At 48.6% G+C, this 16,894-nt stretch overlaps 1 protein-coding gene across 5 annotated transcripts in view; it reads right to left on the minus strand.

Annotated features, from left to right (window-relative positions):
* Positions 1–16,894, minus strand: part of LOC100754902 (ubiquitin-like modifier-activating enzyme ATG7) — a 222,672-nt gene that overhangs the window by 140,450 nt on the left and 65,328 nt on the right. For all 5 annotated transcript variants that reach the window (XM_035448952.1, XM_035448951.1, XM_027429133.2 and 2 more), the window contains exons 13-16: positions 14,261–14,455; positions 12,973–13,173; positions 11,436–11,551; positions 7,383–7,458 (exon numbers count right to left, since the gene is read on the minus strand). In XM_035448952.1, coding sequence (XP_035304843.1) covers positions 7,383–7,458; positions 11,436–11,551; positions 12,973–13,173; positions 14,261–14,455 — 588 coding nt within the window. The remainder of the gene's footprint in view (positions 1–7,382; positions 7,459–11,435; positions 11,552–12,972; positions 13,174–14,260; positions 14,456–16,894) is intronic.

Here is a 16,894-nt window from a genome sequence, read left to right on the forward strand (position 1 = left end):
TGGATGGAAGCACAGAGGAGACATGGAAGCAGCTTGTACAGAAATCAGGTCAGTGCCAGGGGCTGATGGAAGGACTGGAAAGGACATCCCCACAAAGGAGCAGCTGGGGTGACAAATGCACCAAGCCTCCTTTGTGGTAGTGAGACGGGAGTGTAGGTGCTTGTCAACACTTATTAAAGGGGACAATTGTTGACTATAAATTATGGCTTGGAAATGTTGATTTAGGAGCAGTTTATAAATTTGGTATTTTCAACAAGTTCATAATGAAAAGTCCCTGAAGCCCCCACCCCCCAAATAATTGCCATCTTTAGTGTCCTAGGGGAAAATGATTTTCATTTACTTCTGGTTCTTGATGCTAATCCCAGGGCATTGATTGCTAATTCTACCATGGAGCTATATGCCCTACCTCCCAGAAGAAAAGATATGCTAAGCCAAAAATATGTGCTTCTTTGCTGCTGCCTGCAATGTGGCAGGACCCTGGAAGAAAGCTACCTATGCTTTCTTGGATCCTGTCCCACTAGTCACTGCAGACCCCAAACAGGCAAAGATGGCAAGGTGAAATCTCTGCTGTCAAGCAGCCTGGGTTATCCCTGGGGTTGGCTATCAGGGCTCGGAAGACAAGAGACACTGCCCTGGGTGTGAAATGAGAGGTGGCAGGCAGTTCACACAGGCCATGAGTGCAGGGCTGTTAAAGGGGGGTTGACAGTCTCCGTACTCTGGCTGTGCAGTGTGGCCAGACTTCATCAGGCATAAAAAGACCCTTTCAGGAAGTACACCAAGCAATGACAAACATGAGAGGTTACTTCAAGGAGTGGGCCTGGCTCTGTGCCACCACAAAGTCTTCCTCACTCAGGGTGGTGAATCTCCAATAACCATGTCCCTGGAAGTTTGCAGTGGTGGCTGTGTGCTATGCTGGTGGAGGTTTATTCTGGAAGGGCTCAGAGGAGACTGACGGCAGAGCTGGGATGGGTTGTTTTAATTTTAGCTAAAATGACTCCAGTTTTATGCCAGGGCCCTCATACCTCTAGTCTGCTCTCCATGCAGCAGACAAAGCATTCCCTGTCATGCCAGGTGAGGATGCAGGACATGCATACGCACTGGCACCATGCCAGAGCGACATGTTGAGTGTTTTCACCTGTCCTGTGGCAGCTCATTTTGGAGTCACTGTCATCCTGTTACCTCCCACCACTTTCCAGATAAGATAACCAAGACTTAGAGAAATGGCACACACAGCCTTACAAGCACCAAGGAGAATAGCCAGGAATCTCAGTTCTGGTTTATTTTGGCTTTAAAAGCCTGGTGGAAAAGCTAAAATGCATGTAGGAGGGAAAGAGGGGAGGGAGAGAGGCAGGAACTCAAACACATTGTAAAACAAAACACAGATGGTGTAACACCTCTCAGGTGAATTCAATTATCTTCAGTGGCTTTTGCCCAGTTGGGTAAAAAATAGATCAGGAAAGGAGGAGGCCTTCCTCTCTGAACCACTGTCCTGGCTATGTTTCCACCAGTGCTCAGTAAAACTAACTTTAGTGCCAAGCCCACTTCACCCCAATGGGAAACTAAGAACAAACAGCTACCCCAAAGGTGCTCGGAAGCCACCCCCCCCCCCCGGAGCCTCATGCGTGGATGTTGCAGTGGCTCCCTTCAGGCTTGGCAAGGTCTAGAGCTTGGAGTCTACATGGATGTGGAAAAAGAGTCTTAATCACATTCCGTGCCAAGATGGAGTTTAGCAACAGTGAGCCCCGGGCACACTGCAGAGGTCTTTGTTTCAGATAACAGCTTCCGTTCCCATCCCTGGCTGCCTCTCATTACTGAACTGAAGCCACAGAGGGACCAAAGAGCTAAGCTGGAAGCTGGCCAGCATCATCTTCAGAAAATATTGCAGGATACAGCTAACTCTCAAGACCTAGTGAGCATTGTTTCCCAAGTTCTAGGATTCTTCCTAATTTCCTGTTTAGAGATAAACTTCCTCTTTGATAAAGAGTGGAAAGAGGAAGAAAGTCAACACAGGAAGGGAGGGTCTCATGTGCCCTGAACTCTGCTAGTGCCTAATAAATACAATCTATATGTGACTCTCGGGGGCTCATTATTAGATTGTCCCCATTTACAGACAGAAAACATGAGGTTCAGAGGAGATGAGACACTTGCCCAAGGAGAAGGTAGACAGCATGAAGGTGTGGTCAGATTATATCCCCAGGACCCTCCTAGCTTCAGGTACTTCCTACTGGATGGAGATCCTGCCTCATCCTCATGGCTTGGTTGTGTCTACTACCTTAGACTGCACTGAGAGCAAGCGCTTCCTTGCTATCTCTGATCCCAGTTGTGCCCTGCACAGTCTGTGCCTGGGAAGCACCTGCTTGGCTGGTTGGGTGGAGAGGTGGACAGCATGACAGGTCAGAAACCACAGCAGTCAACACAGTGGAACTGTGGACCATCCCCTTTTCCTGTCACTATCTAGCTAAGGGCCTCAGAATCCAAGGGGAGGGAGAGGAAGGAAGCTCCTTTCTAGGCTTTACCTCAGGCAATGTTCCCTTGGCTGAACCTCCTCTAAGTAGACAGTCTGTTCATCTCCCAGGACACAAGAATTGAGTATCCTTGAGCCCCCAAATAAGGAGAGCTTATTAAAAATAGAAGGCCTGGGGATGCAGAAATGTCTCAGTGGTCAAGAGGACATACAACTAAACTTCCTGTCATAACCTCTCACTCTTCAATATGTGTGTTACACACGTGTGCAGGCACACATACATGCATGTGCAAGTGGATGGGGACCAGAGGTTGATATTTGATGTCTTCCTTGATCACTTTTCTCCTCATATATAGAGGCAGAGTTTCTCACGTGAACCCAAGGCTCCATGGTGAGGCTGGTCTACCTAGCCAAATGCTCCAAAAACCTCCTGTGTCTCCCTCACAAATGCAGGTGCTGGGGTTACAGGTGGGCAGCCTTGCTCACCCTGAACTTACACTGGATTACAGGTGGGCAGCCTTGCTCACTCTGCAGTTATGTAGGGTTACAAGTGGGCAGCTTTGCTCACCCTGAACTTACACTGGGTTAGAGGTGGGCAGCCTTGCTCACTCTGCAGTTATGTAGGGTTACAGGTGGGCAGCTTTGCTCACCCTGAGCTTACACTGGGTTAGAGGTGGGCAGCCTTGCTCACTCTGTACTTATGTGGGGTTACAGGTGGGCAGCCATGCTCACCCTGCACTTACACTGGATTACAGGTGGGCAGCTTTGCTCACCCTAAACTTACACTGGATTACAGGTGGGCAGCTTTGCTCACCCTGAACTTACACTGGGTTACAGGTGGGCAGCTTTGCTCACCCTGAACTTACACTGGGTTACAGGTGGGTAGCCTTGCTCACCCTGAACTTACAGGTGGCAGCCATGCCCACCTTGCTCTTACACTGGGTTACAGGTGGACAGCCATGCTCACCCTGCTCTTACACTGGGTTACAGGTGGGCAGCCTTGCTCGCCCTGCACTTACAGGTGGGCAGCCATGCCCACCTTGCTCTTACACTGGGTTACAGGTGGGCAGCCATGCTCACCCTGCTCTTACACTGGGTTACAGGTGGGCAGCCATGCTCACCCTGCTCTTACACTGGGTTACAGGTGGGCAGCCATGCTCACCCTGCACTTAACACTGGGTTACAGGTAGGCAGCCTTGCTCACCCTGCACTTACACTGGGTTACAGATGGGCAGCTTTGCTCACCCTGAACTTACACTGGGTTACAGGTGAGCAGCCTTGCTCACCCTGCACTTACACTGGGTTACAGGTGGGCAGCCTTGCTCACCCTGCACTTACACTGGGTTACAGGTGGGTAGCCTTGCTCACCCTGCACTTACAGGTGGGCAGCCATGCCCACCTTGCTCTTACACTGGGTTACAGGTGGGCAGCCATGCTCACCCTGCTCTTACACTGGGTTACAGGTGGGCAGCCATGCTCACCCTGCTCTTACACTGGGTTACAGGTGGGCAGCCATGCTCACCCTGCTCTTACACTGGGTTACAGGTGGGCAGCCATGCTCACCCTGCTCTTACACTGGGTTACAGGTGGGCAGCCATGCTCACCCTGCTCTTACACTGGGTTACAGGTGGGCAGCCATGCTCACCCTGCTCTTACACTGGGTTACAGGTGGGCAGCCTTGCTCGCCCTGCTCTTACACTGGGTTACAGGTGGGCAGCCATGCTCGCCCTGCTCTTACACTGGGTTACAGGTGGGCAGCCATGCTCGCCCTGCTCTTACACTGGGTTACAGGTGGGCAGCCATGCTCGCCCTGCTCTTACATGGTGCTAGGGATCTGAAATCTGGTTCTTGCTCTTGTGCAACAAGCACTTTATCCCCTGAGCCACCTCCCTCCCACTCTCACTTTAGAGTCAGGGCCTTACTATGTGCCCCAGAGAGCCTTCAACTCTCCACTTGCCTGCCCCACCTCCAACTGCTGGGACTACAAGCTGTGCCCTCATGCCTGGATATCATCTCTTAATAAACGGTCCAGGTTGGTGGGATCTTTGCTGAGAACTACAATCTAAACTTTGTCTGCCAAAGACTCCTGACCAAGGGGTACACACATACTGTAGGAATCCGTTTTCAGAAAGTTCAAAGTGTGACAAAAGCCTTCTGTGAGTTGAGAGAAGTTTGTGTGTGTGTGTGTGTGTGTGTGTGTGTGTGTTCACTTTGTGAGTGCTTGGATCATACATTTAATGATTTGGGTCATTATCTGCATGTGGTTATGCATTAATACAATACATTGTTTTGAGGGAAAAAGTCACTCTCTTCAGAGACTGATTACAGTATTTAACCCTTGTGTATTGGACCAGAGACTAAAAAAAAAAACACAAATGAATGAAAAAGAAAATCTGCTACCCAAAGAGCCTGTTTCCTCATATTAAGTGGTTTTTCACAGTTTTCAAGTCCAGTGCCCTATTTCTTCAGCTATAACATTTAGCTGATTTCAGTTAGGGACTAATCAAGTCTCTCAAAGTCCCTCAACAATATCTGAATGGGGTCAATTTGCCTGTGGACCCACAGGGAAGGGCATAGCAAACCAATGGCCTCCCAGGTCCCACTTAGAGGACAGCAAAGAAGTCAAGGAATGTTCTCCATTACACAACGATGTTGGGGAGGTGTAGGGGGTGGGGGGGGGCTTTCCAGGCATCTCACTCCACCGGAGCAGATTAATAAGCACTCTCCTTGGGGCACTGAGAAAATGAGCCAGAGCCTTACAGGTCATTCTTTACAAGCGAAATACACAAAGGGACTTAGCCAGCTCCCCTCCAACAGGAAATCATTTGTCTCTAGAGTATGGAGAAGGAAGGAGAGGAGGGGAGAGAAAGAGCAGTTGGAGGAGGGGGGCAGAGGAGAAGGAGAGGAGGAAGGGAAGGAGAAGGAAGGGGAGGGAGGAGGGGAGGAAGGATGCTGAGTCTGCCACCAGGCCCAGCTCTGGGGAGATGCTGCTCCCCAATCAAAACACAGTTGCACAAACACAGTCCCTGCCTCCTGAGAAAAAGAAAAAACAAAACAAACCATTGGTTTAAATGGGGACTGAACACTCTGATTAATTGTAAAGTTCTTTTTCCACTTTCCTTTTTAGAATGTAGCTAAAAATAAAGGCTTAAAACTTGAAATAAGTAAGCAACACACACACACACACACACACACACACACACACACACACACACACACACACACTGGGCTTTTACCATATACGGTGGCCTTATTCTTCAGCCTTTGAAAAGGCCAAATGAAGAGATGGCCAACAACCAAAATAACCCTTCAGACAACTGCAAAGGAGGGGAAAGCTGGAAGGCTTAGTGAATGGCAAGCAATTGCCAGGCTCATCGGGGATGAATGCCCATCGAGGGATGAGTTGCCATAGCACTTGGGAAACACAGGCACACGCATCTGACACAGTCACCCCTCTAGGGAGGGTGTTCTGCCCTCTGGCCTCAGCACTAAGAAAGCAACAGAGGCTGCAATTTAACTTAAAAGAAGGAACCAGTGAGGGAGCATGACTGAAAATTTAATTAAGACCCTCCTCAATATGAAATTGGTAAGAGAGATGAGGACCAGGCTCCAGGGCAGGAAAAGAGGCAGGATGACCTGGAGGAGATGTGAATGAGAGCAGCCCAGGTCAGCCTGGAAGCCAGCAGTCCTGTGTGCGGCAGAGGAGGGGTGACTGCCGCATTACCAGGCCCCTGCTGCAAATGTGTTTGTGGAAAAAGACTGACATGTTCAGGTCATACAGATGCCATACTTGGGTGCCTAGAGTGGAAGTCACTTTTCCTGGGGTTCCATGGTTTCCAAAGCCAAGGAAGAGGTATTCCTGGACCCTGGCTAAAGCACCTACTTTCCTGACCTGAACAGGTTAAGAGAGAGGAAAGCAGGCTAAAGATAGGAGGTGGTGCAGACAAGAGAGATGGAGCAGAGAGGGAGGCTGAGGCACCAAGGTGCACGTCTCTGCCACAGATCCTCTGAGAGAACAGCAGTCACGCCCAAAGTGTGGGCTTGGAGCAGGGCTTCACTAACTCTCCCTGATGGTGGGCTAGCTCTTCCTTCTGCTGATTCATTCTCACTAGGAAGTACCAGGCACAGGAGACAGCCGCTACTCTGTGGCAGAGCACATGTTCGGTATGCATGAGGCCCTGGAGTTTCATCCTAGCACCAAACAAATCTGTCAGGCAGGATCTGCACTCAAGGGACCCCTCCCAGTTATGGAGCAGAATGCATGGGACTGTGGAGAACAGCTCCCCAAATGTCACACTAAAACTGCCCTCATTTCCCCAAAGGCAGCATGCCGACTATGAGATACAGCACCTGGCCACCTCGTCCCAGTGTCTTCCTTTTCAACCTCAGGTATGGACTCGGCAGGTTGTCTTCTCAAAAGGCCCTGCTTCTGGCTGGCATGGCTAACAGTCTGTCCATGCTTGCCCAGAAAGGCTTTCTGCCCAGGTAGGGCACTAGGCACTGAAGGCTAGCCAGCTACTCCACACCTGCTGGGCTGGCACCCATCAGCCTGGCCTCCATGCGTACCAGGGAGCTAGCTCAGTGGGATTTCTAGACAGGAAAACAAGGCCCTGAGACTGGGCCAGGGAAGGCCACACATAGCAGGGCTGAGACTGAACCATGCCTGGCTGTCCCAAAGCCTGTCCCTTCTTTTTCCCCTGCGCAGTGGAGTCTGGTCAGCAGCTCTACATCAAAGTCAGGCAGTGCCATGGGTTCGTTTCCTCCCAGCAGTGACCCCAGAACAGGACAGTCTCCAGGTCATGCGGCCTCTCTGAAGCCTCAGCGGCAGGAGTTGTGTTGGTGGAAGGGTGAGGTGACCCCACCTTCCACTCCACCAGAGGACTGGGGCAGGTCACAAGTTCATTTCCAAATCACTCACCTGGTGAGGCACAAGTCCCAGAGAGGTGGGAGGTTCATTCATGCGGTCATCACTGCTGCTGGCAATGGCATAACCCCTGCAAGAGGGAAGCAGGAGGGCTCTCAGCTCAAGTGTGCTCATGGTAAGTACAGGAGAGAACATCTCCGGGCACTGGGAAGAGACAGAACCAAATGCCCCTTTGCTGAACTTCATAACTAGTGGGAAACTTGTTCCTTGGGAGTGAGGGAAAAGTAGTTATTAAAAAAACGGGCACTGTGGAGTGGGAAAGATGAGAGCTTGTAGTGTCTCTAACTAAGCAGCTTAGCCTTCAGCTGTGAAACAGGAGAGAGGGGGCTGTATGAAACAACAGGGGCTTGTGAGATAAACTGCCAAGTGCAAGGCTTGTTTCCTCTCCCTCCCTCCCTCCCTCCCTCCTTTCTTTTCTTCCTCCCTTCCTTCCTTCCCTCCCTCCCTCCTTCTTTCCCTCCCTCCCTCCCTCCTTCCCTCTTTCCTGCTTGTCCCTACTTCTCCCTTTTACATGCTCTCACTAAGCAGTGAAGGCTAGCCTTCCAGGAGCTGGGAGCAGGTTATATATCCCTATACCCTCCTCCCACCTGCTAAACTGAGCTAAATGCCATGAACATGGAGGAAGGAGAACTATAAGGAGTGAACTAGGCAGAAGTAATGGGCTCCTCTCCAGAGAGGGGCCATACTCATTTATATCCCAGAAGAACTGCTTTTTCAACCTGTTACCAGGACAAAGGGGGCAGTAAGTTGGGATCAAGGAGGTATAGAGTGGTGGTAGGTATAGGTGGTAGGTGATAGGAGGAAGAAACTTGGATGGCAGAGGAGGCAAAGGCAGGGGAGGACACAACTGTTTATTCCCCTTTTATGCCTTCTCTGCTAGCTTCTGAGACCCTCTGAGTCGTGTGACAAACAGAATACTGCTGTGGCTTTCTGCATTGCCTTTCTTGGAATTCAATTTGGATGAAAAATATGTATTTTCTAAACTCTGTTCTCTCCACCTGCACTACAAATGGCAGACTTAGGACAGCACTCTAAAGCCACAGCCTGGCTGCCACTCACTAGCCATTTGAGTCTTAGACACTAAGCCTAGCTTCCTCATCAGAAACAGGATTAAGAAGACAGGTGAGATGGCATGAACTTGTAATGTTGGCACTAGGCAGACTGAAGACCACCCTGAGGGGCTATATGAGTTCAAGGCAAGCCTGGGATACACAATGAGACTCCGTCCAAAAATAAGAAAAACAAAATCAACTACTAGTTTTCCCCTAGTAGGTTCAATAGGGGATTGAAGAAGTCGACAGTATAATGTTCTCGAGAAAGGGCCTTGCACAAACTTTTGAGAAATGAACTGCTGCTTCTGTAGTCCAGCGTGGGCACCTGTTTTCCCTCAGGCCAAAATCATGAGTTCAGTGGACAATAAGAGCTGTGTGAATGAGAACATATGGAAAGTCTAGACCTGAAACCTTGGGGGTCCTAACTTTTGCCAGGCACAGAGAAGAATCAACACAGTGTGGTGGATGAGCCAACCAAAAACAATGGGCCGAAGCCAGGGAAGACAAAGAGAACATTAAGGATGCAGGGGGACCAGACAGAGTACAGTTCAGAGTCTTAGAAAGAGTATGGAAGACAAGAGAATGGGAAAGAGTGGTGATGTAGGGGACAGGGCAGAGAATTTACACAGACAGAACTCACTGTGTGGGAGATGCCAGAAGCTGCAGATGGCTGAAACAAAATGAAGTAGAGCAGGGAGAGGCAACCACTCAAAGGAGATAGTAAAAGGGACAAGAAATGATTCACAGGGCCCTGAGAGAAGGAGCTAACCTTGGGGCACCATGGTAGAGTACCTGCCTAGGTTGTGTGAGGCCTAAATTCAATATCCAGGAATGATGGGGTGGGGGAAAAGAAGGAGGAAAAAAAGAAGGAGGGGGAGGAGGAGAAGGAGGAAAAGGAGAGAGAGAGAGAATATACTAGTCTAAAATTCCATCAAAATGAGAAACCTCCTTAATCACAAAGACATTTTCAGACAAACAAAAACTGAATTGCTTGGGAATTCTACAGGCAGAAGAAAAATGCCTTGGAGCCACAAGTTTGGAGACACAGGAAGAACTGAAAAATGTTAGCAAAACTAAATGAATACTAACCATGTAACAATATCTTCTGGGGTTCAAATATGTAAAGAATTTTCAAAAATAAATGTGAAGCCACTGCTGGTTATCTAGCCAACATTTAGTCTCCTCTTCCACCTCTCACAATCTTATTCAGAGAGGCAATAGGTCCAGTTGACAAAGCTACATTTCTTAGCACTCCTTGCTAGGTGAATCAAAGGAAGTGTTTTCTGGAAAGAGTATTTAAGGGGCAGCTCACACTTCTGCATCACCAAGGCAGCTGTCGGCAAAATAGAACCTAAGGAGAAAGTGCCTGGCCCATTCATTGTCCAGGGCTGCCATGACAGTAAAGCACTGACTGCATTCAGGACTAGGAGCACAGGAAACAGTGGTCTCAGGACTATGCAACCAGAAAAGCACCTAGAGGCCCTGGTGGTCTGCAGAGTCAGGAAGCTGTATTCAGAAAATACAAGCTAAGAACTGCAAGCACATGCCGATGTCACCACAGCCAATGGCCCTGTGCTTTGCCTGCTATGTGCTGTCTGGACTGAAAACTGCAACAAGCAAGTAGGATCTATGCTCAGGATCAACAGGGGAGGCACCAGGCCTGCAATACTCCATGAACTCTAGTCAGCCCTGGGAAGACAGGAAGGGTGGGGGCGTGCAGTCATCCTCCCCAGGGTGTCCCTAGGAAACGAATGTGCTGGAGAAGCCAGGCTGGAACTGGGGACAGGCACAGGCTTTGTGGGGAGCACTGCAGTTCTGGACAAGCAGCTGGTGACAAGTCAGGTGCTGAGGTTGAACAGGAGGAGGGACATGCGAACCAATCAAAAATCTGTCTAAAACCAGATTCCAATAGTAACAAATGTCCTATTTGTGACACTTGTCCCTGGCAGCAGGTGAAAGAGACACCAACCTGATGTTACCTGTGACCTTTCATCTGGATTTTGTTCATTCTGTAGTTAAAAGATGCATTGTTGTTTTAAGCTGTAGTCATGGGAACACGCTTCCCGGAAAAGAGTAACAAAGGGGCCCTACTGCTCACTGCTGAGCTATCACTGACTGATGGATGCTGGGAGGGAGGAAGCATAGCATGTAGTCATGCACCCATTGCTGAGGCCAGCAGGCTCCAGTGCATAGCCCCAAGCCCATGGTCACACAGCTGGCACCAGTCAAAACAAAACAAAAAGCCATGTATATGAGAGAGAGATTTATAGTGCAGAAGAGGGAGACAGGCAGTGGTGGGAGGGAAAGTACTCAGCACTATAACCATGTTAAATACACGTATGAAATCATCCAAGAATAGATCTATCAATGAAAAATAAAAAATAGAAAATTGATGGAAGGAGTCCCTTTGTCTCAAGCCCCACCCACAGCCTTTAGTTTGCTATTAAAATAAGTGCTTATTTGCCTATGAGTAGGCACTGTCACACGGATGTGACAATGGAGAGCACAGTAGCACCTTGTGCCCACAGGTGAGGGAGGCTGAGTGGCACACGCTCAGCCTCTTGTCTCACCCTGGACTGTGGACTTGGAACTTTATTTGGCCAAGTCTCTGGATATGGAATTCAGTCACAGGCAGCTGATACAATTCCTAATGCCAGTGACACAATATACGCTATACACATTGTATAAGAAAACCACAACAGACTAACAGAAGAGAGATGCCTCTGCCAAGTCTTCCTTATCAGATGCCAAAAAAAAAAAAAAAAAAAAAAACTCACAAGAATTCAAGAAGGGCTCAGGGCATACCCTAGAGATCACATGCTGAGTATTTGAGTATTTGGGCCAAAGAATTGGACTAGGTTTTTTCTGTTTTGTTTTGGTTTGGTTTTTGTCTTGTTTTAAGGTCAGAAAAGCCAAGAGAGCCTGAGGGAGACCGTGCCCAGCGATTACTGACAAGCACTCAGTTCAAACATTCATCTCTGGGCTCCAGACTCACCCCTCAGGATGCTGCAGGACAGAAACCATCAGCTCCACAGCCAGGGCACCTGCAATCACTGCCAGGCCTGGGCGGCTCACTGTGCACTGCTGGTCCAGCGTCCGGTCTCTGGTTGACTAAAGAGAAACAACCACTGACATGTATAGAATATTCTAGTCCAGGCAGCCATAGAGGAAACTCCCCATGATAAAGACGAAAATACAACCAGATTGGTATAGCTGACAAAGGTCAGCCAGCCTCACCCCATTGTATCTTGGGAGGGTTATAATTAAAAAAAGAGTAATACACTGAACAGGATGCACACTGTTAAGGGACACAGACGGGGACACTGACCATCAGTGGCATGGCCTCATGGTGGCTCTGCACCCAGTGTCCCTGTGGAGGAATCCATCCCTTCTCTTATACTTAGTAGATGAGAGGTTGAGTCACAGGGAGGAACAATCATGAGTAGCTGGTGACCCTGTCCTGCTATTTTCCCTGAGGTAATGGCTCAGAGCCACCCTGATTGAGGAAGGAGCCACAATCTCTTCCTTGCTGTCCTCTGTTTCTGCACACTGCCTTGCCACCTTGACTAGTCTGAGGACTTAACTGAAAAACTGCAAACATTTGTTATTACCTGACTCCACACACAAGCCGTCACTGGGTCAACCTCACAAATTCTAACCTTCCAAATGGGGCAAATCCTGGGGCTATTTGAGGCTATAAAAATTTCATGGAATGAAAAGACATGACTGTCCTGCTTGAGGCCTCAACGCTGCTTGATGGCAACCCCTGACCATTAGGACAAGCTGCATGCTCTAGCACAAGGAGAAGATGGCAGCTTTTCTCTGTGGGAAAAGGAAAAGCCATGTCTGCCCCTGATACCCCTGAGAAATGCCTGCTCTGGCAGGCTCACCAGGCCTCATAGAGAACCCAGCTGGAGGCACTCCTGGCTGCCTCACATTCCACCTGCTTAGCGCTGAGCATGCTCAGGACAGGTGGGCTGTCTCTTCTAGATTGTCAGATTAAATACATGAGGAATGGTTAAGAGTTCAATTTCAGACAAACAATATTTTTTTTTATTCTTAGCAGCTCTTGAATACTTATATACTTAAAAAACCAAACCAAACCAAACCAAAAGGGCACTTGGTGTTTACCTGAAATGCAGTTGCCTGACAGTGTGTCGGGCCTGTGCCCTGCCCTGTTCTACAAAGTCACAGGGAATAAGAGGACTTCTGGATCACTGAGGAGACAGCAGAAGGCCTGGACCAGAACCTGGGGCTTTAGTCTCTCGTATATGGGTCTCTTTCTAGAGCTCTTTCTATAAGGGACCAGCTATGCAGAGTTTCCTTACTCAGCTTCTGTCAGATGGCTGCAGCCACATTCATGCAATGACTGTAGCTTGGCCATTCACAGCTCATGGTGGGATAACGCCACCCACCCCAACTAGAGATTGCTCTTTACTAGACAATCTTGAAACAGCCCTGGGAGGGCAGGATCCTGCCCCAGCACATGGGATGCTGAACAGAGCTGTTTGTAACCACGAAACTTGACTTACATCTCCTGGAGCCACCACGTCATTGCAGAAATAACAGCCAAGCTTGTATCCAGGGATGTTAGCAAAAAGGGAGGAGCCCAGGTCAGCAGGTGCCATAAGGTGGCTTGGGCACAGGTCCCCAGCGCCCTGCTGCTTGGGTTTCTTCAGGCCGTGTCTCATGACAACAAAGGTGTCAAACCCCAGGGCAGCATTGATGACCAGCTGTTAGCATTGAAGGAATAAAAGGGGGTCAGGACAAACACACCAGAACAAGGCTGAGTTCATATGCAGCTACCTTAAAATTGCTTTCTTTTTCATGTGAGTGTAGCTAGACTTTAATAGGCAGGTGAAACCTGCAAGAGAATTGATAAACTACTAACAGAAACCATCTCCTTCAAAACCCCTACAAGCATTGCCTTTTATAGACAAGAATACTGAAGGTCAGAGTTCCACCTCTGTTCCAAGGTCATGCAGCTGAGAGGAGAGAGGTGTGGAGAGCAGTTGGTGGGTGCCAGCACCACTCTACCCTGTCCTTTTAGTTCCCTGCAGAAGTTTACTGAGACACCACTTGTAAACCATGATTTGCCCACCAAAGGCACTTAAGAGAAGCCTTCTTTGTTTGTATTGTAAGAACTCCTCTTGGTTGTGATTTAAGTTGTTCTCCCAAACTTTTGGTCACATACAAAGTTTGAAAGAATCAAGAAAAGGCATGCTGGAGAAGAAAATAAGAGAATGTAAAAAAAACCACTCCTGACACAGCTCTGGGGGGTTCCAGAAACTGCTGGGGTATTGCCTCTTGTATCTCCTCTCCCCTTCCCCTTTGCCTCATACACAATAGACAGACACTAGACAGATGATAGGTGACAGATGACTGACAGATGAGGGGTGGATTGTGTAGAGGCAGACATGCATGTTTTTATATAGACATGTAACATTAAAGATTCATATACTATTTTATTTTATAATATGTAATAAGTATTTTCTTATTACCATTCTTTGAAAACCTCCCTGAGAGTGACTGCATACTTATTAAAGCAGTCTACGGCACGAGCCTTGACCGCCATATGTACCAACAATAGCACCTGCAATGGTTGCTCAGAGAATAGTAAGTATATCCATGCTGGGTGACGGTGTGAGGTAAAGAAGGGCTGCAAGGCCACAGAGGTCACCCTCCTTCCAGGGGGAGGGTGGGCTATGGTTACAAGGCCACAGAGGTCACCCTCCTTCCTGGGGGAAGGTAGGCTATGGACACGTCTCTCTTGGGTGGCTCACTAAGCTCTGGACAGAGGCAGCAAATAGCACACTCCACCTTCCGCTTGCTGGCCGCAATGACAGCAGGAAGCCACCGGCTCTCTCTGGTGTCCATTAACAGGAAGATGACATCATGGCTCTCAATGAGCTGTTCCAGCTGCTCCACATCTCTGCGTGCCTGCTCCAGCGTGACATCAGAGAAATTCACAGGATGTCCTGGCATCGGGATGCTCATGTTGAACCCGCTGGCATTCTAGAGAGGCAATGGCCATACTTATATCACTTACAACCAGAAATTTCTTTGTGCACAGTGCTACTACTGCTTTTTCCCTCAAATACCTGGGCCTGTGCTCTCCACCTTCTCCATTTCCTTGAGCCGTGTGTGTGTGTGTGTGTGTGTGTGTGTGTGTGTGTGTGTGTGTGTGTGTGTGTGTGTGTGTGTGTGTATCTGTCTGTGTGTATACATGTGTGTCTATCTGTGTGTCCATGTCTGTGTGTGTGTGTGTGTGTGTGTGTGTGTTTGCTGAGGATGGAGCTCAGAGCCACAAATATAACACAGCAAGGGATGTTCACTTTCCACAGAAAGCAAACTGTGCCAGGATTACAAACTACACCTCAATCTTCTACATCCCAGTGGCCGCAGGCAAGTGGGATAACATTGGCTTTCCCAGAGTTGTCAAAACACTGACTAGAAAGATAATTGCAGGGGGTGGGCAGCAAGTCAGCAAAGGCTCAGGAACTAAGTGGCAGACTCAGGTTTAAGACAACATCTGTACGGCCTGTGGTTGGTTCTCAGTCCTCTCCATGCCAGACTGGACTGTTCTCCCAGGCGGGCATGCCTGTCCAACCTAGGGTACAAGGACAGATCTGTGCCTTCTTCCACAGAACTTTGCAGGTTTCCCACTGGGAAGATGGAGCACACTGCCTAATGCCTCTGAGCCTGGACTTGGCACAGTGACTTGCTTGAGCAATGGGAAGAGAAGGTGGTGTGCTGGTATGAGGCTGACTTGAGACTCTCTAGCCAAAGAACTGCAGGCTAGGAGACTGTGGTTCCCTAGCCTCCATTTTGAAACAATTACATATGAAGCAGACTGGAAGCTGAGTCCAGTCTTGCCTGTCAGCTAACACAGCCAGCCTGCATATCTGTGGTGTAGCCTTACAATTGGATGCCACTGAGAATTGGGGACTGTGAGACAGGCCACACTGTGCCAGCAGAGACCTGACTAATGTCTCAATGGTGAGGCTGTGGCTACTCAACAATAGTTGGGTACACAGTGGATACTCAGTCAATGCTATGGAATTCCACTCAATAAATGATGCTTCTGATGGCACTTGTGAAATAAAACCATCAACAGCAGTAGGCTTTGGTAACAGATCAATATCCAAAGGCTAAAGGAGGAAACTTCTGGAGGGCAGGCTTTCCTATGACTGGGGCTGAGGGTACCACTTCTAGCACTGTAAGTACAAGCAGAAGCCTCAAAGATCACTAACATGTCTCCTGTCAGGTAAAAATGACCATGTATTCTACAGGTAGACTCCTGCTGAAAGATTTTAGACACATCTCCAAACTTACTTGTATTGAAGTGAGTTGAGAGCACTGGCTAGTGTTGGTCAATTAGAACCTCAACTGAGGAACTGCCTCCATCAGGCTAGCCTGTTGGCACTCTCTCGGCTATTTTCTTGATTGATGATTGATATGGGAGGGCCCATTGGCTGTGGGTGCTGCTACTCTAGGCAGGTGGTTCTGGGGTGTATAAAGCTGAGCAAGCCATGGAGAGTGTGATTCCTGCCTCTGCTCCTATTGAGTTCCTGACTTCTCTCAGTAATGGACTGTGATCAGGATGCATGAGTCACATAAACCCTTTCTTTCCCAGATGGTTTTGGTCAGTGTTTTATCACAGCAAAAGAGAGCAAGAGTAGACACAGGCTTGGTGGGTTTGGTGGTGTACTTGGGAGGCAGAGGCAGACAGATCTCTGTGAGTTCGAGGCCAGCCTGGTCTACATAGTGAGTTTCAGAACAGCCAGGGCTACACAGAGAAACCCTGTCTCAAAAAAACAAAACAAAATAAAACAACAAAAAACCCAACACCACCACCACCAATTCCCCCCTCCCAGCTCCTAAAAGAAAGAAAGCCAAGTGGGATGTTGAGTGACTTGTCTTTCATTTGGTATTTCTAAAGTAGTATGGTGTGACTCGATAATAGCAGGGAAAAGAAGTCAACTTTCAGCCAGTCTTTCTTCTACACAGACCCATGGTCAGCACAATTTCATGAGTGTACTAAGCAGCCAGCATGTGGTATGGTGACAGACTAAAACTAATAGCCTACATCTTCACCATCAGAACTCCCTTTACAGACAGGCATGGTGAAAACGGAACTCCAAAAGACACTTCTTCACTCCTCCTTCATTTATTTCTACTGCACGAGAGGCACTTGCTGTGCAGTGCTGGGAAGGGCAGCATGTTGGCTAGGCAAACACTTTACCACTGGGTTACAGCTCAGCTCTGGTTGTATTTTAGTTTTCTTTTGCATGCATGTGCAAGCATGTTGACATGATCATGGAACTACTATGTGTAGTATGATGCATTTGCATGCAGGTGCACAGGCACTGCGTGTATGGGGAGGTCAAAAGGCAACCTCAGATGGTTGTCCACACCTTCCACCTTGTTTGAGCAGGGTTTTTGGTTGTAGTT

Source organism: Cricetulus griseus, chromosome 8 (genome assembly GCF_003668045.3).
Source record: "Cricetulus griseus strain 17A/GY chromosome 8, alternate assembly CriGri-PICRH-1.0, whole genome shotgun sequence".
NCBI lineage: Eukaryota > Metazoa > Chordata > Mammalia > Rodentia > Cricetidae > Cricetulus > Cricetulus griseus.